At 38.2% G+C, this 25,659-nt stretch overlaps 1 protein-coding gene across 1 annotated transcript in view; it reads left to right on the top strand.

Moving 5' to 3' along the window:
• The window catches only part of LOC126854555 (protein Fe65 homolog), a 119,123-nt gene extending 93,596 nt beyond the window's left edge, over window positions 1–25,527 (top strand). The window contains exons 5-16 of the mRNA XM_050601420.1: window positions 15,068–15,226; window positions 17,719–17,945; window positions 18,328–18,446; window positions 18,657–18,769; window positions 18,844–19,042; window positions 19,263–19,390; window positions 19,560–19,565; window positions 19,678–19,928; window positions 20,147–20,349; window positions 20,426–20,602; window positions 20,690–20,860; window positions 21,088–25,527. Coding sequence (XP_050457377.1) covers window positions 15,068–15,226; window positions 17,719–17,945; window positions 18,328–18,446; window positions 18,657–18,769; window positions 18,844–19,042; window positions 19,263–19,390; window positions 19,560–19,565; window positions 19,678–19,928; window positions 20,147–20,349; window positions 20,426–20,602; window positions 20,690–20,839 — 1,732 coding nt within the window. The 3' untranslated portion in view covers window positions 20,840–20,860; window positions 21,088–25,527. The remainder of the gene's footprint in view (window positions 1–15,067; window positions 15,227–17,718; window positions 17,946–18,327; window positions 18,447–18,656; window positions 18,770–18,843; window positions 19,043–19,262; window positions 19,391–19,559; window positions 19,566–19,677; window positions 19,929–20,146; window positions 20,350–20,425; window positions 20,603–20,689; window positions 20,861–21,087) is intronic.
• The last annotated feature ends 132 nt before the right edge of the window (window positions 25,528–25,659 follow it).

The raw sequence follows: 25,659 nt of genomic DNA, 5'->3' as shown, positions 1-25,659 counted from the left end.
TTCCACCTTATCTACTCAATTAGACAAACTACTTTTTCCTTGGCAAACACTGTCGGGGGAAGAAGATCACCCTCGGTCGCTCTTGTTTTCGGCTCGCTCTCTCATCCTCGTCCCCCGTCGCCATCGATGACTGTCTCGGGAAAAATTTTTAGATTTACTCGCCGATCTTGCAATTTTATCGCGAGCGTCGCGGAAAAAAAAATTTATCTTTTTTCTCGTAGTCAATTTTCGAATATTTGATAATTTTTATTAAAATATAATTTGCAAAAAAATATCTCAAGTTTTTTAATTTGGATAATTTTGTAAATACTATAATAATATTTTATGTATAACATAATCGGCTGATGATTATCTTAACATGTCCCAGGCTAAATGTATGCTCTATTTAGTCTGGGACATTCCGCGAATGTTACGTACATATTTCCCTCGAGTACGCGCATTGAGAAAAATAAATTCCTTTGCGAATAATCAGCGTTCTCGCGTCGCCGCGGCACTTAATTACCGGCGACGCGTCGTGCGATTTATGCGGCATCAGATGCGTTCAGGCAGAAGTCGCATGAAACGTCTGGAAAACTAAAAAATACATCGCGATGCACCTGCACAGACCGCCGACCGCGCGGCACCAGTAGTAGAAGCACGCGATGGTACGGCGCGACGGCGGCAGGATGACGTCATCCAACGGCAGCGGCGAAAGCCGCCGAAGTCAGCCGAGAGACGGAGCCCGAAGCGCCACCACCTAGTTCGCCTTCGCTGCCGACGTTCAGTCTGTCGCCGACCGTCGCAGTAGTCGCGGTGATTTTTCGCGCGGTTCGCGTATCCATCGTCCCTTTTTTTTTCCCCACCCCTTCGATGGTCGGAGCCGCTACGTCAGCGTCGTCGTCAGCTGAGTCGTTGGATTCGTTCTATCGATAACGTGAGAGGTGTTGATAGTGACCGACGATAAAAAGTCGATTTGAGATTATTGTGAGGTTTGCCCGAGGGGGAGGGGAGGGGGGGGAGAAGGGAATTAGACACAGAAAGGTATCGATTCTCTGTTTCTAAATGAATAACAATCCCAGCGCGGTGGAGGTTGAGCTTGTGCCACAATTACCGATCCTGCACGCCGATCTTCGTGGCAGCTGACTGTAAGTCATTTTCAATGCTTTTTCTGTCTGTTATGCTATTATCATTGCCGATTGTAAAGCTGATCGCTCCTCGTACATAATAGGTTATGTACCGCGGTACCGCGGTGAAAATCATAGGTTAAATATTGATTTTTCGTGCAGGAGAGAGAGTAGTATTCCCCTCTCCTTAGAATTACCATTTATTTAACACCGTCCTTTTTGCACGAATTTAAACACAAATTTCTTCTACATTACGCGTATTTTGCTCTTTAACTCTTACGTTAGGAATATCGGAATCTTTTAAATTTTACAACTTTGTGTATAATTCCTGACATGACCTAATTTTTTTAACGGTGACTCATTGTTGGTCCTGGTCATATACTCATCCCTAGCTCCAACTTATGTCCGATCAATACGAATTTCCCTACTCGCTCCTGCCGCGACTGAATGAACAATGTCCCCGTTAAAACTGTCATTAAACCGAAACAAGAATAATTCTTCGCTCGTAATGTCATTGATCTTAACTCACAATATAATTTCAGCGTAACGTTATTGATCCCACTGTATTTTAACACCGTATTTTAAAACGCAACGACGCGAACAATCGCGTTTAAGGTCACTTCGTGGAAACGGGATACGATGTATACGCACCGCGCACATTCAATATCCATCATAGAGAAGAGAAAATGACCTTTAATTGAAAATTCATATATTTAATAACAAAAGTAAACTCTAAACTTGCGCTTTTAAATTCGATACGATTATCGGCTGCCGCTGTAATTACCGCGAAATAAATTACACAGTTCGATTATACCGGCAATTTAAATTTTTCCGTGGCGCGCATATGATAATGCGCGATGTATGTATGCGCGGCAGATGCAATTTCGATAACAATGCAACCCGCAATCGTCTCGCCTGACGCGCGCACGCTCCGCTCGTTCCAGTGCGTCTCCTGGTGCGCGCTGGCAAATTCTCTCGTCCCGAGGCCCGCGTTTTGCTCAGTGCAGCGTGAAATGGATCGGGTAGCGGAAAATAGTTATCGAGCCGGCGCGTAACTGAACTGATATAGCGGTCGCTCGCAATAAAGCATTCCGTCGGTCTTTTCATATAGACACGCATAATTGTTAATAAATGCGCCTGAAAAAAATGCCAAAAATCGATTCTCCCGAGAATAATTGATTTTCCTTGTTATATCTTGTTATATATTTCTTTACTCAAAAATATTCTGTGTACTTATTTTCTGCCATTATAGAAAATACATTGCAATTAATTAATGCAATGTAATAAGGTTCGAGTTATATTGATTCTGTAATTTAAATGTATTAGGTAGGCTTGATAATAAGGGAAATTATTGCGATCTGATACTTCTAATATTTAAACATATGTTTTGCAATAAAAATACAAATCAAAGGAGGAGATATTAATTTAAAATTAATTATAATAATTACATATAAAACATACGAATTTTATAAAATAACAAAAGCAATATAATAGTGTGATATTAATTTTATACATATGTACATCATAAGCAAAACGATTTTACATAACAGATTTAATACTGTAATACTTTCATTACTGTTACTTTCTTCAACTGCAATTTTGGAACGAGATAACTATACAAGTACTGTTTGCCGCTATTCGTTCAACATTGGATGAACGGACTAGTCGATAGATAGTTTTCCGAGGTCGCCAATAAAATTTAAGACTCTCGACTCGTCTGAAGGATCTTGCGAGTTAAGGAGTCCGTGCTTCTCGCGTTTCACCACTTAGCGTTAGGCGTGATCATCAGAGTTTACCGGACTCTACCGTTCTCTCGAGGGGTGAGACGAGGGTTTGCAGGAATAAGGGGCAAGGAGGAGGAGCGCAAGGGCGACGGACGAGGAGGCGGTAAACGCGGAAGGGGGTGGTCGATAAAAGCCGCCCTCGCATGGCTGCGTTATTACGTATAAAAGCGCGGGGATTGCGCCCGGCTCGATGACTGCAGATATCTCTCTCTCTCTCTCTCTCTTTCGTGTAACGCAGCGATCATGCACTACCTCTTTTTTTGTGCGCCGTTTAATAACGATAATAGCGAGCGATTAACTCGCGATAGATCCGTGTAATCACCGACAAAATTCTCTCCTCGCGAGTTATTGATTTGCTTCTCATCCTTCTACCTTGTTGATACAGGATAATATGACAGCTGATAGCCCAAATTATTAAAATTTCTATGTTTCGCAACGACTGCATAATTAGACGCTTGTTATAAGCAAAGTATTTACAATTTTTCCCTGTCAACAACTTTGGCATAAACGGCATTACATAATTAATATTGACAGAAGAAAAAGAATTTTTTTTTTTTTCCCAATATCAATGCACAATATTTAGAACGCATTTTATTAATCGAGTAACAAGGCTAACTTTTTTTCACTTCAAATTTAAATAGTCTAAAAATTGTTAGGAAAAACTATTTATATACTATGCGTTGCTAGAAGGATGATCTTTAATAAATATTAATTTTCTGCGACTTGACATTAATCAATATGAAGAGACTAATAATTATATCGTATTATAAGGATATATCTTCGGGAAATATCGCGATACTTCGTAAAGTTTGGCGGAAAATAAAATCGATAGTCAATAGAGGAGCAGCGGGCACTTGTGAAAAATTTAAAGAGCAAAGCGAGCAAAAATAAAAATGGTAGAGATCACATTCGACGAGTGTACTGTTCGTTAACTCGTTCGGAAAAACTGTAGTTGAATGGTAAACGATTTTCTCTTTCCTCTTTTTTTTACCATCGCCGACGTCCACAATGCCGACGCTCTCAGCCAAGCCACTTTGCCATTTTGCTCTCGCGACAATCGTTAATTAAAGCCGTCTAGGGCACTCGCGTTTTCCAGACTCACTCCCTTGCTTCTTCGCCCCCTTCGCTCGAGGGTGGTTCCCAGAATCCGTTCACCTCCGCGGCTGTCATTGACGTTCAGTGGGGGGCGTTAATCGTTGCTCGTAGTCTGACCAAACGGATTTTTTAAGTGTCACGCACACGCTTAATGGAATTTACTCCAGAATCTATGAGCTAATACAATATAGCACTATGAGCTATATGAATACACGTAGTGTAGCAGCAACAGCAACTGCAATTGCAGCAAGAAAAATTGCTTTCACTAATAATAATAAAAGATGAAAAGGATGAGGAATAGGAATTTGAGTTTGCGCGCGAATTGGGAATATGGATGAATAAATTTGTTCACTGATCGATAATTAATAATTTTGACGCATAACGTGATGAATTATTATTATTGTCGAAGTCGTTTAAACGCGAAACGTATTGAAACGTCGCATAGCGAATATATATTTTCCATTTTTTTATAATTTATTACTTATCGCAGATTAATGTGAGCTCTGGAAATAATTGTCGGGTAAATTGTGATCTTTCGGGCAGAGTACGAAACGCTAAACGAGTTAACGATGTTCTTATTCAGAAGGCAGAGAAAGACGCCGAGGGCGCTAATCGTAATCATATTTCACTGCCGTTGGGCTCGTCTTGATTCATCTCGATGCTAGCTCTGTCATTCTCGCGCGAGAGAGACGAGCATAATCCTGCTTCCTTCTAAAATTAGAATCCACTTCATGCGTCTGCTCCTGTCCCTCTTTCTCCCCTGGCGCGGCATTCGCCTTAGATCGTTCCCTAACCAATCTACCTTGTTCCCCTTTGATCGTCCGTTCCCTCCTTCTGACTTCCATAGAGCTTTGAAACAACGCTACATCACTGGACTCGGTAAAGTCTCTATGTTCGTATATATAGGGTATCCCGCTCCCTCATTCTCCGTTCCTTTCACTGGCGTAATTTTCGGCCAATTTAGAGTGGATTTTTCATCATGGATGAAAATTCTCCGTAATTTGAACGCTCATATTTCGTGCAGTAAAAGGTAATTGTAGTGAAATATGTAATGTTAAAGAAATTGGGCATAATAGCGCACATGTATTATTTACACAGATAAACTAGTGCGTATAAATTGTTCACATATTGCCGCTGTCTTTCATGAATTTTCTACTCATGACGATTGTATTGAATATTTCATCACGATGCATTACAGTTGTATAACCCAGCAGCGCAAAAATTTTTCGTGTGAGAGATATTCTATTATACTGCAAAATTAAAAGCCAAGGATATATATCTGCGAATATAAAAACTGTCATTTTTTTTCTAAATTTTAATTAATTTTGAATATTAATAAATAATAAATAACATTAAAGGAAAAGGGGGAAATATTTATTTTCATATCAAGGCCATTTCCCTAAAATAGCTTTATTAATTTTTAAAAACGATCCAAAGATAATTTTTTATTATACAAGAGGGACCGAAACGTTCCGACCAGACTTTGAGAATTTATAGGAAATTTAATTCTGAATAAAAAGTTTTATAACATAGTTCGAAAAAAATACTTTCTTAAAAAGTTAATGCTCAAAAACCTCTGATATCATAGTTATTTTATACATTTTTACAAATATCAGGGAAAGTGTGTGTTTTATAACAAAAAGTACTATAGTAGAGATAAAAGTTATAGAGAATTAAATTAGCTCTTAAATGAGATCAAAATGATTGTAGTACGTTCCATAGATTTTTGAGATAATTAATTTCAAATGCAAAAAAAAAATGTTTTTTCAGCAAATCCATGTTTATCTATTTATTTTATGTTATTTAGTACAAAACGCACGGCGTATTAAGTTTGCTTGAAGAGAATTGATTCGTGTCGATTAAAAGCGATGCATCGGCCAGACCGTGCCCCGAGTGTCTCTAAATCCGAAGTACTCGGCAACAACCTCGGCTAAGCGAGCCGACGGTAAATTAGATTACGCTTCGTTAGTATCGTGCCCGTTGAAAAGTTGAACGTTAGCATGGGTGAGCGCGGGCCGAGATTAATTATGCAAATTAATCCGCATGACGCCGGAGTATTTTGCAAGCGAGTCGTCAGGCGATAATTTACCGCGGCTTCTACATTAGACCGCGTGCGCTGATTTGCTCCGTTTCCTGGTCAATTACAGTGTTCCTGCAATTCGCTGCGCGAATTTATTATTCCGAAATATGTTCCGCGAATTTATTCGAAGCTCGTAAAAGTCCATCGAAGGGGGTTGGGTTTCAACGAGGAGGAGAACGTTGCCCCGTGAATTTCAACGAATCGATGCTTCTCGTTGCGAGCGCATCGCCGCATGCAATGTGCATTTTCGCGATTGCGTAACGGATAGAAATTATCGCGTTACGCTCGTTATGACGGTACGCTCGGCGTATGGCGGCAGTCACGAAATACCGGAGATTATGTGTATGCCCTCGTAATTATGTAATAGCGTAACAAAATAACGGAGCCCGTCTAATTTGCATAATAACGTCTCGACGAAACGGCTGGCATGAATCGTCATCGCGAACTCCTCTCGCTCCCTCGCTACCTTGAATTTATCCTGCGCTTTGTTATATTTAACGCGCTATTATTTACAATCCTGCAGAAGAGTGGAAACTCAGCTTTCTCGCGTGATCCCGGTATTAATCGCCGACAAATTTAATTAATTCAAGAGCCTAAAGGCGCGATGTTTGATCGCTTAATATCGTCAACTTTACGATCTCCCCGTAATATCTGTACAAATAATTCCCCCTTTCTTCGCCGGTGGTAAGTAGTAGCCGGGACCTCAGCGAACCATGTCTGCTTTCCATTAACACCCGGAAAGCATTATGTGTCGGTAATGGTAATGGAGGCTCTAAGATAACAGCAGGTGCACAGATACTCGCCGTCGTTCTTCCGATAAAGATCCCACCGCGTCTTTTAACGAAAACACTATTCTCGACATTATTTTGTCATATTTTCTCAACGAACGTAAAATTTTTTCCACCACATCCTAAATTATAATTCAAGTAATTGCCGCGTGAATTACGATAGAATCGAATATAGCTCTTATTAACAATGAGTTTAACCACTGTCGTACAGCAAATTGCAGATTGAGTCACTACGCGTGAATTACAATCAAATACCTGTTGACGAATTTATCTGCTATTTTATTTTAAATTATCAATTAGTTTGTTACGAATCGCAATCAATATTTCTTATTGATAACAATAAATTTTATTAATACCTTTATTTCAATAATTATAGATTGGAATTATGATATAATATTGAAATTTAAAATTAATTTTATAATTTAGAATACTACTGACTTCAAGTTTTAATATCACTATGAGTTTTAAATTATTATCTTATTATATTATATTATTTATATTATTATATAATTAATTTATAATAAATAAATAATATATTATAATAATAATAAATTATTATAAAATATTAAATATAAAATCAAGTTTTAAATTAAGTTTTAAATTCGCTCGTGTGTGCCGCAATTATTACACATAGTAAAGCAATGATTATGAACAAAAATTTTAAAATGGTTAATCTATTTTTTTTTTTTTTAAGACAAATCTTTCGTTGTAGCTGCAATTTTCCCACGCGCGTTAATCGTCACCTCTCGAGACGCTCTCGAGATATTTCTGTCCTTAGCTATGCCAAACATGGCTTCAGCGATGAAGAAATCTTTAGGTTCTATAATAGTACAGGAATAAAAGAAAATATCCGGGTGGTCCATTATCTTGCAGAATTTGCTGTGTGAACTCGATCGCGAGCTCGATAATTCACGGATGAATGTACCGTATAATTAGTCGGTTGTGACGGTTGTGATGTACTGGGTGTCGGAAATATCGCGTAAATTATATGTCATTTTTTATTATTATATAATTGACTCGAATAATAATAAATATCTTATGGATACATAATTATGGATTAAAAACGAAGGTTAAGAATAAACAGTGTGCTCTTTAACTCAATTTCTGCAGTTAAGAGAAAGTGAATCGATGCTTGGAACACCGTGTACACGCGAGTCTGTCACGAACGATTATACCGGCGTGCGACCACGCCTCAGATCGTATCTTGATGCCTTGAACGGCCGGTTAGATTAGACCGGTAGTTATCGATGATCGAAACACTCCGGTTGCATAAATGTCTTGTTTCGCACAAATGAAACGTTATTGATCATTTTTATTATCTCGTGTGTTTTTTATTATCTCTTTATATAATTGTTCTTATAAACAAAAATTAAGAGAGTCAATCTTGAATTACTTGATTAATTTAATGTTTTATATAGCAATGTAATATTGCACTACGAGGGAAGATAAAGATTGGAAAGCGGAAGATTATTTTTATGCGTGAATATTAATTTAAGCAAAAGTACATGAATCTAAACGACAAATTTCAAGTCTCTCTGTATCAACGAAAAATATTTAATTTCCACGCAAAAAATAAACGTTTGATGAATGGAAACGCTTGTTTGCAGGCACGCATCTCTCGCAACAGAAATACCGAGAAAAGATGCGGCCGCAGATAACGTGAAATATGAGGAAATTACACGGTGAAACCGACATCGCGCTCTGAGAGTCACATGCATGCGACGCGCTCATAAATCCCGGAAATAGAATCCTTCCCCCCTCTTCCCCCCTTCCTCCCCCTCCCCCGTCCGACTCTCCATTCGCATACCGTCTTCCGCAAGGACTCCTTTTTCTTCCGGGACACCTCTTTCTCTCCGGTAATACCTGCAGGACGTAATCGGTGATCCCGGAAAGTCGGCGCGCTTGATAAGTCCTCTCACGTCGGGTTTTGAAAAAGCTCCGGCAGTCTGGAGGCCGAAAAAACGGCAAGAGAGAGAGAGAGAGAGAGAGAGAGAGAGAGAGAGAACGAAAGAAGGAGGAGGAGGGGAATGATAGGAAGAATAATGTCCCGAGGGAAGTCTCGCCGGGATGCCCAGCCCGTTGAAGATTATCGGGCTAAACTGAAATCCGGAGCGAGGACGCTCGTAAACGCGAACGAATCATCCTGTCCAGGATGCAAGATGTTCCGGCGATGCCAATAGCTTCGTCCTAGAGATATATGCCGTGGGAGGGACTACGGGACTTTACTGATAATAATCTTACACAGATGTTATAAGAAGATCGGAGGGATCGGATTCGCGTTACTCTTGTGGCGGAGATTTCCTCAGGCGCTTACCCGTGATTTTATCTCGCGAGCATCTATCCGTTCGTGTTGAAATTTATAATACTGTACGAAACGCGCGCGACGCGTTAATTAATGTTCTATATCCCGAGACACTTAATATTCACGCGCTTATTAGTATTCGATATCAGGGATGCGAGGAAATCGCTCGGAGAGAGATGCAGTCGGTGAAATATAAAAAACGAGACATGGTGTTGCAAAATAAATTCCAATCCGCGACGCGGATCGATACTCATAGCACGAAAAATAATTCGAGCTCAAAAAAAAAAAAATAAATAAATAAATGAAATAAAATAACATGCGTATATTTTTTTCTATAAAAAAATTCGACATTCTAGACGCTGATTTGCTTTTGATCGCGTTTTATCGTGCAAGTTAAATTAAAATCTGGCCATGGCAGTGCGCGAGTTAATGTATCCGGCGGATAAAAGAACAGAGAGAAGGGTGTAGGTAAATTGGAAGGGGTTGATTTTAGTGAGTGGAGTTTCCGAGTTCCATAAAAAAAAAGCTCATAAAGCAGCGGCAAAAGAGAAGAGCGGGTGAGCTTCTCGATGAAAAAAATATACACCCTCAGCTCGAAACTTTATTAACCGCGTTTCTCGCGCGAATTCCTCACCTCCCTCCCTCTTTTCTCCCATGGAATAGTCAGTCGATTTATCGGCGACCGATCATAAAGGTTTATGGACTGCGGCTGACGCGTAAAAAGAAAGACATTGACGAAAAACACGCGATTTATAATACGTCATAAAGGGTCTCGTCGTGAGCTATCGTGAGGATTCCACGGTGGCGGCCTGATGATGAAACGATAAACGTTCGGTAAACGTTGAGCTTGAGGTAGCTCTAACGCTTTACTCTCGCGAATTGACGAGACAATCTTGTTACTCGGAATATAAACAGATTTTAGTGGCGATTTGCCTGGACTTCATAAAGTCTTCATAAGGTGGGACGAATCGCGAAGGTGCTGTTAAGTGTAAAAGGTATTAATAAATCACGGAGTATGTATGAGAAAATATTAGCTCTGCCGGAACACGTGCGCTACAAAGAAGCGAGATTATGCAAGTGGAAATTGCCTTGTTAAATGCTGCGTGATTTTCCGGAAACGTGGCACTTAAAAAGAGTAATCGAAATAACGAACGGATTATAACCCGGTTGAGAATTTCCTCGTCATTATTATGGCGATCGTGATGAGACGCTACTTCGTAGCCCGAGAACAGCAATGAAACGAGTATTATAGTTTACTGTGTCCAAAGCAGACCATGTGCACCGTATAATAAAGTTTATCATCTGCGATAAAAATTTTACGATTATAATAATTTGCACGAAATTTTTCACGCTTTTAGCACCGATAGCTGCTCGCATGTAGATAGTAATCCGTTCACGATAATATTCGTCAGAGCTGATATAAAATGAAAGAAAAAAAATTTGTAGCTATTTTTAAGTTAATTAAAGAAATAACAGCTGTTAAAAAAAAAAATAAAAGAGCGAAATATAATAAAAGTCAATCTATCTATCCGAGAAGTTTTTCCCACGGAGGTGATTCAGTTCTTTCTGCGAATCAATTTATTTATGGGAATTGAATCATTTATCGGAATACGTTCTCGTTATGAAACAGGCTTCGATCGACGTTTTTCAATCGTTAACCTTGCTTTCAATGCTACAAGTCTTGGGAATTTAATCTTTCGATTCTCTTCCTAACATACTTAAGAAAATGAACGTATATTAATTTTAGACTTGATATTCTGTGCCACATAGTTTATCTAATTTATTATTATAATTCCCAGTTTTTTATGCAATTTTTTACATTCTTTATTATATATAATTCTTTATTAGATATAATTCAAATTTATTTTGTCTTTTTAATTACGTTTTTTATTCTTTTTGATGAAACACGAAAATTTATTGATTGCCAGAGCTTAACGATTTTTACATAAAGTTGTAATAGTGGTTTAATTGCGCGAGGCTACCAATGTATTTGGAGAAACCAGGAGCAAGCTTCAAAGCTCTCGAGACTTCCTCCCATCGGATCGGCCGAAACTTAATTACCTCGGCGGGCTGTATGCGGCAGCTACTCGAAGGGCCGCAGGGAATACTTCCTAGCTTCGACAAGGCCTAACTAGCGATTCTATGTATTCTAGGTAGTCGATCCAACAATAACACACCGTATCCGGTGCTACTATAATTCTTTCCACGCAGTAGAATGATCAAAATTTTAACATTAGTTCTTTTCAGAGCGCTCATCTGTCGAACATCGATACTCACAATTCTCGGAAATAATCCCCGCGTAACTCGCGTGCTAATCGCTCTTTGATCGCGTCGTCGTAAAGTCGATATCGAGCCGTTCAGTTTGAAAGACGGCAGAAACAGCAGCGGCCGTTTTATCAATATGATAGTGATCAGTATCGTCCATTCGATGTATGCCATATATATGTAAGTGCAGATATGTGTGCGGTGGTGGCTGGTATAGCGCTCGAAATGGGGTGACGTTGGCGAGTGAGCGCCACACAGTGGTCGAGGGGTTGTGCCATGGGGTAGAGGGTGGGTGTGTGTGGGTTGGGGGTTGGGAGTTGGTTGGGGTGGTTGTGTAGTGTGTATTGATCGAGCGAGGAGAAGAGCAGCCCGACTCTCTTTCTCCGTTTCTCTTTCCCTCTCTATCTCTCTTCTCTCTTGCTCCTTCTTTTTCCCTCTTTTTACTCCGCGCCGCACTTTGCATGGACATCCATCTACCCTACACGATGTTTCGGCCGTGCACCACTTTTTTCTCGCTAAAATCTTTCTCGCTTTTCTTCCTCTCTGCCTCTCTCCCTTTATGCAAATCACCCGCCCTCGTTGATGTCCATGTCATGGTCAATCGGCCGTTTCTGTTTCTGCCGATCGACAGACATTGACAGCGAATTACAGACACTCGAAATACCGGTCTTTCCGACATTCTGTAATTTGTAGGTTTCTCTCTCTCTCTCTCTCTCTCTTTCTTTTATTCTATCTTTGTCGAGTATGTCAGATTTTATTGATAGGGGAAAATTGATCGTTGCCATATTTACAGAAAACAAGACGCGTTAACGTATGATCGATGTAGCACAAATTTGAAATATTAATTACAAATTATATTCCGATGTGAATATTCAACTTATTTTTTTCTTTTATTTACGACTATTTTTTTTATATTTTATTACATTTTATTTAATACTAGAATTATAAAAATAATTTTTTTTGCCCCGTGCCTTACGTGACGATTTAATTTGCGCTTCTCTGAAAAAGGCTGCGATTTACGATGATAGCAATATAATCAGAAGATAATAATCCACGTTCTCGAGCAGAAACCATAAAATTACGAATACTGTAATCATGGTGCCGACGAGATAGACAGAGGGGGAGACTTGCCGGCGTAATTTACAACCCAGCCAGGTGCGTCAGAAGTTGCTCACCTTACGACCTAATTGGGTTTAATTATACCTGACTGAAAGTTACGGCGATGCGCACTTATATGCATACCAGTTGGGTCACAATTACCGTCCTCCGCTAGCTGATTTTAGTTAGTTGTCGCGCGATCAGTTTATCTCTACCCGCTACCTAACGTGATACGTCATTAATATCCCGGAAAGAGGAAAAAAGAGTCTATAAAAGAAGTTTTTTGGGAAGATTAATTTCACGCATTTTTCTCAACTTTGCCACGTCTCTTTTCTTTATAGAATTATTAATGGGATCTCTCGTCTTACAAGATGAGTCATGGATCATGACTCATGGTCCATTATCTTGCTATCGATTCGGCCATCTTAAATGAATCCCGGAGTGTTTCGCTTTAAATTGACTACATCATTTGAGTCTACTCAGATCGCCGAGCTTGTAATACTATATGGACTTCGATAGGGTCTATCGATGCGGCTCGTGTCAATAACCCGGTATTCCAAATACTACTGTCGCAATACCTCACCAATCCCGGGATTAACAGTATTAATAACGATCCGACTATATAACATTATCGCGGTTCGCCATCGGGAATCGAATTAACATTCTTGCGAAACGAATTACGTTAATGCGTCAGTATTGCGATTTTATTCCCGATACAACTCTCGTTCGCCCGTTCGATTTGATGCGGCCGAATATGAAATTATTATAGATTAATTAATAACCCGTTTAATGTGATGAGAGCGCGTCATAATATTCGTCATTCGGATAAATCATTATATTTGATCACCGGACCTATATCTGCGAGTGAAACGGATTGCGATGACATTGAAAGAGTCTGAGGAGTGTCGACGAGAAATTTTCATAGATATGTACGATATCTTATCGATCGTCTACTCAGAAAAGTAGTGCTACCCTCGTGTTCTAATAAAATACAGGAGCCTTCCCCTTATTAGCGAAACTTTTGACGAATTTTCAGAGCACCCCTTTGTGCTCTTCTTAACCCATATACTTGCGCGAAATTCATCATTTGACTTTGCGTGCCATAATGCTCGTTGTCGTCATCTTACGTGTCACTCTTTTAAATTAAATTACATTTTTTTTCCTCTTTTTTTTACGGAAGCTATACGAGCTTTCTCAATATTACCCCTATTTGATTTATTCGCGAATTTTTTAATCAATCTTTTTCAATCTTATTTTATTTCTCTTAGTATGTCGCAATATGCGAAAAAGTTTGAAATTTTGTTTTCCAGTCACATAACACGCAATTACGTTTTTTTCTAACTACAAGCGACGAAGTAGGTTCACCAATTAGTGGCACGTACGAGAAATTATCGCGATTACTATTATGTAATTAGGAAAATAATTAGGAAAAGCGAGAATAGTGAGTCTACCCAAGTACTGTTTGTATTTGCTTGATTCTTAAGAAGGATTATAAATAAATATGGCACAATAATATAATAATAATTTAAACTCTTGTTAATAACTTGCAAAATTATCGTCCTAAGATTACAATATATAGCCATGCAAAATATAAAAGTTAAAAAGAGAAGAGATAATGCTATTCACATTTTATGTAAACGTTTTTATTTTAACTTATCGACTTTTATTTTAACATTTAACATGGACGTCTTTCAAGTACAAAGTAAGCAGAATATCGATCCCGGTATCAAGGAAAAGTTCTCGCAAGCTTGCGAGTAGTTCGTTATAATCTCGGCGATTAAAAGCCTCAAAGTCCAGAATCCGTATTTCTTGGGTACGTTCAAAAGGAACGTCCGTTCTTAGATACTCCTCTAATGCCTGAACGATACTCAGGAGAGACAGCTGGCGTTAGTCAGCAAACCGCTCGGCTAATCCCTTAATTACTCCGACATGGTTAGCGACCCTGTACTAACCGCGTTGGTAGCTGGCATTGTTCCTCGATCGTTAATTAAAATAAGACTTTTTTACAGCCGCGCGATTCCTGAGTCTGCAAAGAACGAGTGCACGTATTTGAAATAAAAATGCGTTCCGGAATAATCAAATTTTAAATATTGATTAATGCTTTACGTATCTCTTAATAAATCAATCTTGTAAATAACGCGCATTTAAAAAAAAATAAATGAATAAAATATTAGGAACAAAATTATCTAAATAAACTAAAGTATCTCTTTAAAATTATTATTAATATTAAAACATAATATTGATTATAATATCAATTATAATTTAATATTAAAATTATATAAATAAAAAAATTATCTCTTTATAATAATTTGTATAAAGTTTAATATTTAAATAACGAGCCCGTCTTAAATGCTTGAAATTTTTTTATGACAAAAGAATGAGTCGAATAAATAAAAAAAATGATATTGCAATGAAAAATGTATCGTGCACTTAAGAGTTAACGAAAAATATTTATTCTATCGAGAATCGCGATAGGCATCATTATTATCACTACGATCGCCCATCGACAATTCATTCGCTTGTAATACGTTGCATGAACGATGCTGATTCAGGTACGGCTGCGAGGGTGTGACGGAGTCCGCTCTCGTCGACGACACCCTCAACGGGAATCCCCGCTCGTCATCCCCGTCGTCGTCGAGCGCGATCCTGCCTCATTCTCACACCCTACAGTCAGGATCGATCGACGCTACGGACACTTCCGGGTCGAGAAAGTACGTACGAAACACAATCGTGTGGCCTCGTGGCACCCAATCCCTCCTGCAGATGATCGTTCGCTTGTTACCACTATCCGTCGCTTCTCTTTTGTGTGTTTCAAGTTGCCGCTTCTGTTTTGCCGTTGTAGTAGCGAGTATGCCCTGTCATGAAACGAAATACCCGAGTTTCGCGTAAACAACCCAGCGCTCGTAGATGCGAGCTATTGTATGTAGACTCACCTGTCCGTTCGTGTATTCACGTTATTGCATATCATATTGTGATGCTGCGTGACAAATACAACGAATACCTCGTACTCGAAGAATGAATCGCGAACGTTAAACCGAGAACAATACGTTATGAGTGACATCATTTTAATGGAACTACATATTATGTGATATGACGTATATCATATGTATATATTTTCCTTTATAAAAATTTTTATTTGTATACATGACTTACGTCTCGCGATATTACACGCGCAAACAACAGTGATATATGAAAGTATCTTGAAATGATTTTTCGCAATTTCCATTGTCGACAGATACCATTTATTTTTACATTTATTTTTTCTCGGTTTTGATGCAATCGATGACGTCTGACGCGAATGCTGCTCATATCAGAAAATAGAATAATATTTTGCACTGCCAGTAGAGATCGAACTTGTCTCGGGTCCTCTTATATTACAAAGTAAAATAGACTTTTCTTCCTACGAGTAGCAGCGTTGTTTCTTTTTGCGCATCTTGCTTTAAAAATATATAGTAATAATCGGATTCATATGGTAAAAACAAATATGAATAACCGGATTGAATTTAATAAGCGGGAAAACGACCGAGTATTTGCTTACTGTAAGATCGCACTTATCCTTCGTGTGTGTAAAATTATTCTCACTGGTATTATAAATTCTTTGCAGTTTGAGATTAATGAACTATAATAAAAAATATTAGAAATAACAAATGATTAAAAGCGATTAAATTATTCCGATATTACATTATTTTTTTTGAAAATAATTTTTTGAAAAATTATTTAAATTCTCCCCTTAAAAAAAATTATATATTTTCTGCTTATATTTACATAATGTTTCAAATAAAACTAAACTTCGAGTAGTTTTTCCTCTTCTGAAGCACTCGACAGACGCGACAGACACCTGTTACAGTCTCTTCACTGCATGTATACAGGTCATCCTTGTTCACCCCAATACCCAATATGAAGCCTTCGGCTTTTTTTATGAATGTGCACGATATATAATTTTACATCACTTCCAAGTACGAAGCGCAATTTCTCCTCGCTCGCTCGCAAAGGACATTTTATTTTACAGTCCCTGTAAATAATCTCTTGCTGGCCGGCTCGTGTCGCGCCCGACTTTGATTAGCACGCGAGGATTTCTCGTGGCGGCGATAACGGGCGACTATATCGTCGAGGATCAATAGTGGTTTACGAGTAAGATGGCACGGCCGTCAGCTGGACGATCTAACGAGCGAAAATCAATTTGTCATTCCGTCGTAGATGACGATCGTCGCGAACGTTCACCGATTCGTTCGTCGAGACGAACGGAGCACGATCGGACGCGATAAATCAAGCCGGCTTATTTCGGCGATCGTGATTCGTCCTGAAATGTCGTGAACTGAAATTTCCTCGAGTCACGCGAGAACAGGAATACAATCGCGCACTCGTGGAGTTTTGCGATATAATACAACGAGAAGGAAAGAGAGAGAGAGAGCGGAGAGAGACTTTTTTTAGCGAACAACCTTGTCGCGTGTGACCGCCTCTTCATGATGATGTGAGATTGATTGAAACGAGTCGCACGTAGATCTTATTGTTATTATTAGCCGGGAATAGCAACCGCGAATGGTAAACGAAATTTTTAAATTTGAAATAGGACCGATATGTAAAATTGAATATTTTTCTTACGAAGCTTTGTATATCGCTGTGGTCAAATTTATAGCTTGCACTTTGTACTATCGCTAATTTCCTTGTTGAACGAATAAAAGCTGTGCTACCCTGTGACTCCCTATTTCCGCTGCAATTCTCTAGGCAATTATATCGACTTTGATTAATGCTGGTCTTGATTCCCTTTTCACTTTTCTTTTTTATAAGTTTTATTGTAGGTGCACGCAAAAAATCTAGAGGATTAAAATATATTTATAAAAATACATTCGAATTACAAGCGGATTTATTTGAAAACGTGTTTCTATTTTTTAACAATCTTGTTTATACGTCTTGTATTTTAATTAAAAATAAATTATATTTTTCTCGGCATGTATTATATCTTATATATATATATATATATAATAAAAAAAAATTACGTTTGCCTATGATTTGGATTAAAGATAGTTAGACGATTCAAAATTCCAAAGAAAGATGTCCAAATTCTTCAGGCTTTTTTAAGACTTCTTTTAGACCACTCGTAAACTTTTGGATATTCGATAGACGTTGACGCAATGATACGACCGAAATTCTGGATTAAATTTACCTTTTTTGACTCTCGATTTTTCTTGGCTTTTCGGTTCAGTTATTGCGAGAAACCTGACAACGAGACCGCAGAAATGGGCGGTGTACCACACGTGGAGGGTGGCTTGAACAGCGAACTGTACGCGGTGCCGGTGAAACGGCGACAGCCAAAGGATCAGAAGAACAATGCTATTCTGCAGAACAATAGCCAGGAGAAACCGGATGTGGATAGTACCGATTCCGAGGATAAAGATGAGAATCTGCCGCCTGGCTGGCAGAAGCACGAGGGTGGGTAGTCGAGCAAAAGATTGATGAAAGTATTCCATTCTCAAATCGATATATGAAATCGTTTCAAGTAATTGTTATAATATATCGAAATAATTTTTAGATTTAGATTTAAATTATATTTGACAGAAAAAAAGTCGCTAAACTTTGAGATAAATTCAATACAAAAAAATTAATATATATTAAAAATATAAATTAATGTTTCCCTTTTTTCTCAATAATTTTTTTTCAAGTTTTTTGGAGTTTTCTCAATTTTCTACATTTTCTTTCAATAACAAAGTGATATATCGATAAGATCGATAACCGAAAATTACTATTTAATATACGCGACTATTATAAATTGAAGTTTCAAATTTTATTAATGATAAATTGAATATTGTTCCAGATGAGAATGGACCTTATTATTGGCATGTCAAAAGCGGCAATATACAGAGAGAACCGCCAGAGGCTCCGTTGCATTCAAAAACGGAGGCGCGTCGAAGTCTAGTCAAGGATAATGATAGCGTAAGTAGAATGATCCATTAAAATATTTTATAATTACTATAATTTTTTTATTAATATTGATATTAATAAGAAAATAAATTATTGTGTAATAATATTAATAAGAAAATAAATTATTGTGTAATGATATTAATAAGAATATAAATTATATTGAGTATTTATGTAAATTATATATTATGTATATATACATCATTTGCAACGCTACCCTTTTAGATAAACAATTTTCACACTTTGAGCGGTATGGTGAACACGGTGACTCGCAGTAACACAAGCTCGGCCCTGGATCAGGAATTGGAAAACAAGAGGAAGATGGAATTGGCGCTCAAGTAAGAGAATGCCTCCTCGCTCACGATCGTCTTTGTGGCAATTGTCATCGATTCACCTCACTTATTTCTTTCAGGCGAAGAAGCTATCCCGCCAGAGCGGATTCTGAGGGCAGAGACAAACCGATCAGATTTGCTGTGCGATCCTTGGGTTGGACGGAAATTGCGGAAGAGGATCTGACACCCGAGAGAAGCAGCAAGGCCGTGAACAAGTGTATCGTGGATCTTTCACTTGGTAGAAACGATCTGTTGGATGTCGTTGGACGATGGGGCGATGTAAGTTCTTTCAGAAACTATTATAAATTAAATCTTTATTATAATAATTAAAAAAAACACGAATAATAAGAAAAACAGTTTTAACATGACAGAATTTAAAGTTATAATAGATATGATTTGTGAAAGTATGTTTAAAAGACTTTTAAATGATCAATGTATACTAACATCGATTTTGTTGCGCATAAATATGCGATGAGAGATACATTACGAAATATTTCAGGGTAAAGATTTATTTATGGACTTGGATGAAGGGGCGCTCAAGCTGATCGATCCAGAGAACCTCACCGTACTAAACACGCAGCCTATTCATACGGTTAGGGTATGGGGCGTAGGAAGAGATCACTGTCGGTGAGTGAATTATCTTCAAATGAATCGAAAAATTGAGTTTCGGAATTTAGAACTGTTAATATGTCGGATTTTCTTCAATATTTTTATTAAATATTACACGACGCATATATGTACTAATGTGTATTATTATTTTCATGAATGTCTGTTTTTCTTTGGACGGAATTAACAGAGAAAGGTAAAATATACAACACGATATAAATTACATAAATTGAAACTATAAAGTAAAAGAAAACTTTTTAATTCGAAACAGAATTTTGATAGTTAAAAGTCTATATTACTTTTTCCAGGGATTTTGCTTATGTGGCAAGAGACCGATCTACCAGGAAACACATGTGCCACGTGTTTCGTTGCGACATACCGGCGCGCACGATCGCGAATACACTTCGTGACATTTGTAAGAAAATAATGATCGAGCGTTCGCAGCATCAGAATTTAGCGAAACCGGTAGATATCAATGGTCGGACTAGTCTGGCTACGAGACCCACCAATCTGCCCACTGAACATCGGCGCTTTCACAGAAACGGTCAAGCACTAGTCAGTAAGTAGCTTCAAATAAATTTTTTATTATTTCTTTAAACGGCATTTAGTAAATCATGAAATATATTTAATACGAAGATATTTTATTTATGATAAATTGGCGGAAGATAGAAAAATCTTTAAAGAATAAGATTTTAGAGTTATTTGAAAATGAAAAATGAGTTTTAAAAAAATGTTAAATAAAAAAAAAAAAAAAAAATTTGTATTATTTTCGCACAGCACAATCTTTTCCAACGCCAATGGAAGAACCGAAAAAAGTGCTACGAGCACAGTATCTCGGATCCATGCAAGTCAATCAGGCGACCGGCATGGAGGTATTGAACGAGGCGATAGAACATATTGTGACAAACACGCCGATTAATCAATGGCGAAATGTCAATGTCGCCGTAGCTCCTAGTATGATCTCTATTCTTACGCCGAATGTAAGTATATTAAAAATATCAACATCTGAATATCGAAAAATTAAAGGGCGATTTCGATTATTTATAATCTTCTCAGGACGACAAGCTTATCACCGAGTGTCGAGTACGCTATCTGTCATTCCTTGGTATCGGTCGTAATGTGAAGCAATGCGCTTTCATCATGCATACCGCGCAGGACTTGTTCATCGCACACGTTTTCAACTGCGAGCCCAGCAGTGGAGCTCTCTGCAAGACGATTGAGGCCGCTTGCAAAGTGAGGATCTTTTTTTTACGACTCTGAAAATCCTCTCTTACTGAAAGGAGACATTAAATTAAGAAGATATCTGTATTTCTTTTTCAGCTAAGGTATCAGAAATGCTTGGACGCACATCCGCAAGGTTTCAGAAACGCCAGCAGTCTTAATACTCCGAGCGGCAGAGGGTTAGGCGCGACTCTGAAGTCTCTTGTTGGTTCCTTGACTGGCCGTAGAAACAAGCAAGGCGAATCCTGAGACGAGGCTCTCTCGCTGCAGGTAAACTACTTTCGGATTATCAAGATTTATAGTCTTTGTCAACATTAAGTTTTCCAATTTATTAATAATTTTTTTCAGACATTTATGTAATGTTTTAATGTAAAAATATCTTGTTTCTTCGATAAACTAAAAAGCTAATGGATACATATATGTGTGAGCATAAAAAATTTAAAACGAGTGATTGGATATTTTCAATTAATCGTGTCAGTTCCCTGACTGTCCGGTAGGAACTCTGGCCATTGCCTGCTGAGCGAGAGGTGATACGACACAGGCATCTCCAGTCGCCGTTGACCCTCAAATATTTCGGTGGCTCGCCGCCGAGTGCATCTCTCAAGTCGCTGCTCTCACCCTCTCTGGACACCAGGCGTATCCAACTTGCCCGCTGGGAGAGCAATCCTTAAAGAAATGCGAGAACAAAGCCTGATGAGAAGCCAGGAGGCGGCTGTAGGGCAAACGGATATTCTCTTTACGACGTAACGACTGAATTTCGCGAAAAATTCCGCAGAGTACTATACCAGTATCACAGCTATAGTGGACTATGCTTACCTATGTCGATATGATGTTATGTATGTTATGCAATGTCTGATGAAGGAGAGAAGAATTCGTGGATTTGTCGAGAAATAGGAGCGATATCGGGTCGAGTCTGGAAATCCTTAAGAAGCAGCATGTTCTAGCTTGTGAGCAGTATTCGCAGAAAATCGATAGAAAGAAAAATTCGGAAGAAGAAAATGAAGGAATCGAAAGAGTAAATTGTCTGTACATACAAGATGATTATGCGCTAAATTTAATCAACTCGTTTGCTCGAATTTGACAGGGGAAAGAAGGAATACGCCCATAGGATTTCAGAAGCGAATCAAGTTATGCGTTTCGGAAAATGAGTGAGCTGCAGTTAACGTAGTAGTAAGCATAATATCCGCGAAGGCATTCGAGAAGATTCGAGGAGAGCTATAGAGAGCTTGCGTATACATATATATATAAATATAAATATATATATAAATATAATATATAACTCACGTGTGCGTGTATTCTCGGGTGTACAGATTAGAGAAGCGAGACGAGAGCGATGACCGGGTCGCACGGGACACACGCGTATATGCGTGCGAAGAACGCACTTCCGCACATACACCAGCACGCGCACCGCGACTGTATCGGGTATCCCGCGGATGTACCGCCCTTTTTTCGATGACGAGATGCGCGATAGGTCCCGGGAAACCCTGGTAAACATACACACGCGCACGTTAACACGACGGCCGATAGGGAGTTTATTTTTTATGGCGAATTAGTAGGAGCTTTAAAAAAAAAGTAAAACTTGCAGCACCTCGGAGATTATGAAACCGATACGACAAATACTTATACCGCGACCGTCCTTTAGACTTGAACCGGAGGGAGGGGGGATGGGGGAGGGCAGCAATTAGGCGAGAGATCAGTGATGCGTAACGTTATCGAAATCACACGTGATCGTAGTCGATCGTGTCACGCGCAATAATCGCGTGACAAACGCGATTATCCAACATTCAAGATGCGAAATTAACGTGTCCGCATGATAATAACTGTTCAAAACGAAATAACAACGGTATTAATAATTATTATTGATAATAATTATTCTTCTTGTAAGCGCGAACGGTAAAATTATTATTATCGCTAGATGCATCGTAGTACGACGTATTGCAGCTGAAAAATCGTATGCATATCAGGCCATTGCAATTTTTCCGATCATTTTTCAGGGGATAGACGCATGCGAAAGATGTATGTTCATACAAAAACAATTGTTAAAAGGAGTCAGATGTACGACTTATGACACGTTCTACACACTATTCCTACTTACATAGGAACACGTACGTAGCCAAGCATCTTGCATTAGCGATCGCTGCTGTTAGTAGAATTTAGTAAACGATTCAGGCACGTTTCTGTGGTAATATTTAAATTCGATCGCATCGCACCGCGAATCCACAGTATACACTTACAATTTACACGCGTGCGCACTGATGACGATTATATGAGCCTCGCCGTTGTTATTGGTTCGAAGGTCGAATACTATGATTAGACGGAATGTGTGCTCTCTCTCTCTCTCTCTCTACTAATTTATCCTTAATTAATTTTATATTAATTTTAATCTATCTTATATTTTATAGTGATCAATGAACAAAGCTTACAATAATATTTAAAAATTTAATATATAATTAATCAACCTTACTCTATTTATTCCATAAATCATCTTCCTTTGAAATAAATCCAAGTGGTACTTATTAATGATTATATTTAGAGAAAAGAATATAGGATGTGCAATCGAGTCATTGAAATCGCATCGTTTCTATTCCTTCCTAACCCTTTTCTATTAAGAGAGCGCAATTCTTGTCGTCCAGCGAGGACGGTCACGTCGTACGAGCCATCGTCGTTGCGATAGATACAAAGTTGTGCGGGACCCAGAACGAAGATATTTCTATGTAGCATTTTAAGTAAAAGAAAAAAAAGTAAATGCAGAGAAGCGGAAAGAAGGGGGAGGCGAGATATAATAGAGCGTTGCGGGAGAGTATGCGTGAAAGAGTGAGTATGTATGCTGCTGGTCGGAGAGGGCGATATTTATTATTATGTAAATAATTTATCGCGAGATTTTTCTTTTGTTTCATTTATCACGAGATATACGCGCGATAACATCACGATAGGCGCGCGAATGAATTCGATTTCATGTGCATCATATAATTTTGTGTTGAATTGTACAGTGAGTTTTAAAAAAGAGAAATCGCCAGGTCTGTAAAGCATGAGATTGAGCTCGAAAGAGCTTAGTGGGAGTTTGTTCTGCGAGATTAAAATTCCTCGTCTTCGTAATCTAAGATTTTGTTCAACTATTCTTGCAAATTCTGCGCTTTGATGTATTTTATTTCTAGAATTACGGAATTGATTGCCAATTTCTCTGGAAAATTAGAAATATAATCTCGGAGATAAATTTTCATCTATCTCTTAATTTGAGTTTTTTTTTTTTTTTTGGAGAAAGGACAGAAAAAAAGCGTGAGAGAGGAATTATAAATGGTGTGGATGTAAATATAATATTCACGTGTAGAGAGTAAGGCCGAAGCTATGGAATTCAACTGATACACACATTCACATCATCGCACCGCACTGCACACGTGTCGATGCATTATCTCACTTTCTCATACACACATACACATTCTGAAATATATACACACACACACACACGCTCATACAGAAGAGAGCAGAACATATACATTTACACAAATTGCGCATAGCTTAACTGTCTCTTTATATAAGTGTTGATACGTCGTCACGGGAGAAATAATCTTGCATGAGGAGGTTGGAGAAGAAGGGTTCGGGTGGTAAAACATGAGAGGAGCCACTTCATTGACATAGCATAGCGAACCTTACTGTATTTACCGTGACATGTAATACCCTTAACGAGAAAGAAATGCGAATCTACTGATAGAAGAGTTGTTCTGCACAAAAACACGATGCTTCGTTGATAATTACAGTGTCTCTCTCTCTCTCTCTCTCTCTCTCTCTCTCTCTCTCTCTCTCTCTCTCTCTTTCCCTCTCCCTTTTCTCTCTCTTCTCTCTCTCTCTTTCTCTTTCTCTCCCTCTTTTATCCCTCCTTCTCTCTTTCCCTTCTCTCATTTCTCTACTTAAAAAAAAATATATCTATCTTTATAGTACTTATTTTATTAATTATTGTTTTCTGACTTGAAGAGAGTACTTTATATTCGACAACTTGTCATTTTATTACAGATTGATTACGGATTACTTTGATTATTCACGCTCTATCGCCGCTGAAAGCCTCATTGTTATTACATTGTTGTCATGATTATCATCGTCGCGTTACTATAGAAAACAAATTTAAGGAGCCGCCATTGTCGTATTGTCATACTATATATTATATATTGTTATCACCGATTTTGCAAATGCGAGGGAGAGCGATAGCGCGGATAAGTTAGATGATGGCCGATACAATACTTTTATAAGGATCAATCACCGATTTGAAATGAAATGAAAGAAATTCTTTACAAAACGGAAATTTACACAAACCGTTCGATGATTGATCCTTGTTGGCAATTATCAATTTAATATACTAATTTATTCGTGACACTCTCCCCCGAACGATACTCACCTGAGGTGTCGCGAGAATCGATCTTTGCGAGACAATCTGGGTGAGAAGCGCTTTATAAAAATTAAGAAGAAGCAAAGAGAAAAAAGAAGCACACCCGTTCCGAGTGATTCGTCGAGATCGAGATACGACGAATCGCATTAAGCGAATAGAACGAACAGCGAGATTTTATCTTGACACAAACACATTCACACACATATATAGAATTTTATACGGTGGAATCTCGCTGCGTTGAAAATAAAATAAGAAAAAATAAGAGGCGAACATAAAACGGATGAAAACTGCGCATTTTTTGTGTGCGAGAGAACAAACACTTTGTATGTGCACCCGCCCCCATTGTTCATGCCCATTTGTATTGCGTAGTTAAACCGAATCGAGTAATTATAAAACGGTTACGAGATACTATTATAAGTATAAAAAAAAAAAAATATATATATATATATATATATGTATACATAATGATATATGTATATGTATATATAAGTGCAAAACAGAAATGAAATTACTGTAACTACACCTGCCTCTTGTGAATAAATGCCTATTTGTTTCTTTTCACATGTCTTGTTATTCCCAGCTTATTGAAAAACTTAAGAAAAAAGATGAGCTGAGAATGACTAAGTAATAAACATTAAGAGAGATAAAAACACAAAACAATAACGCGAAGAGATGGAAGGAAAGTTGATAG

The sequence above is a fragment of the Cataglyphis hispanica genome, chromosome 14, assembly GCF_021464435.1.
Source record: "Cataglyphis hispanica isolate Lineage 1 chromosome 14, ULB_Chis1_1.0, whole genome shotgun sequence".
Lineage (NCBI taxonomy): Eukaryota > Metazoa > Arthropoda > Insecta > Hymenoptera > Formicidae > Cataglyphis > Cataglyphis hispanica.
The sequence above is the reverse complement of the archived record's forward strand: the minus strand, read 5'-3'. Positions and strand labels throughout refer to the sequence as shown.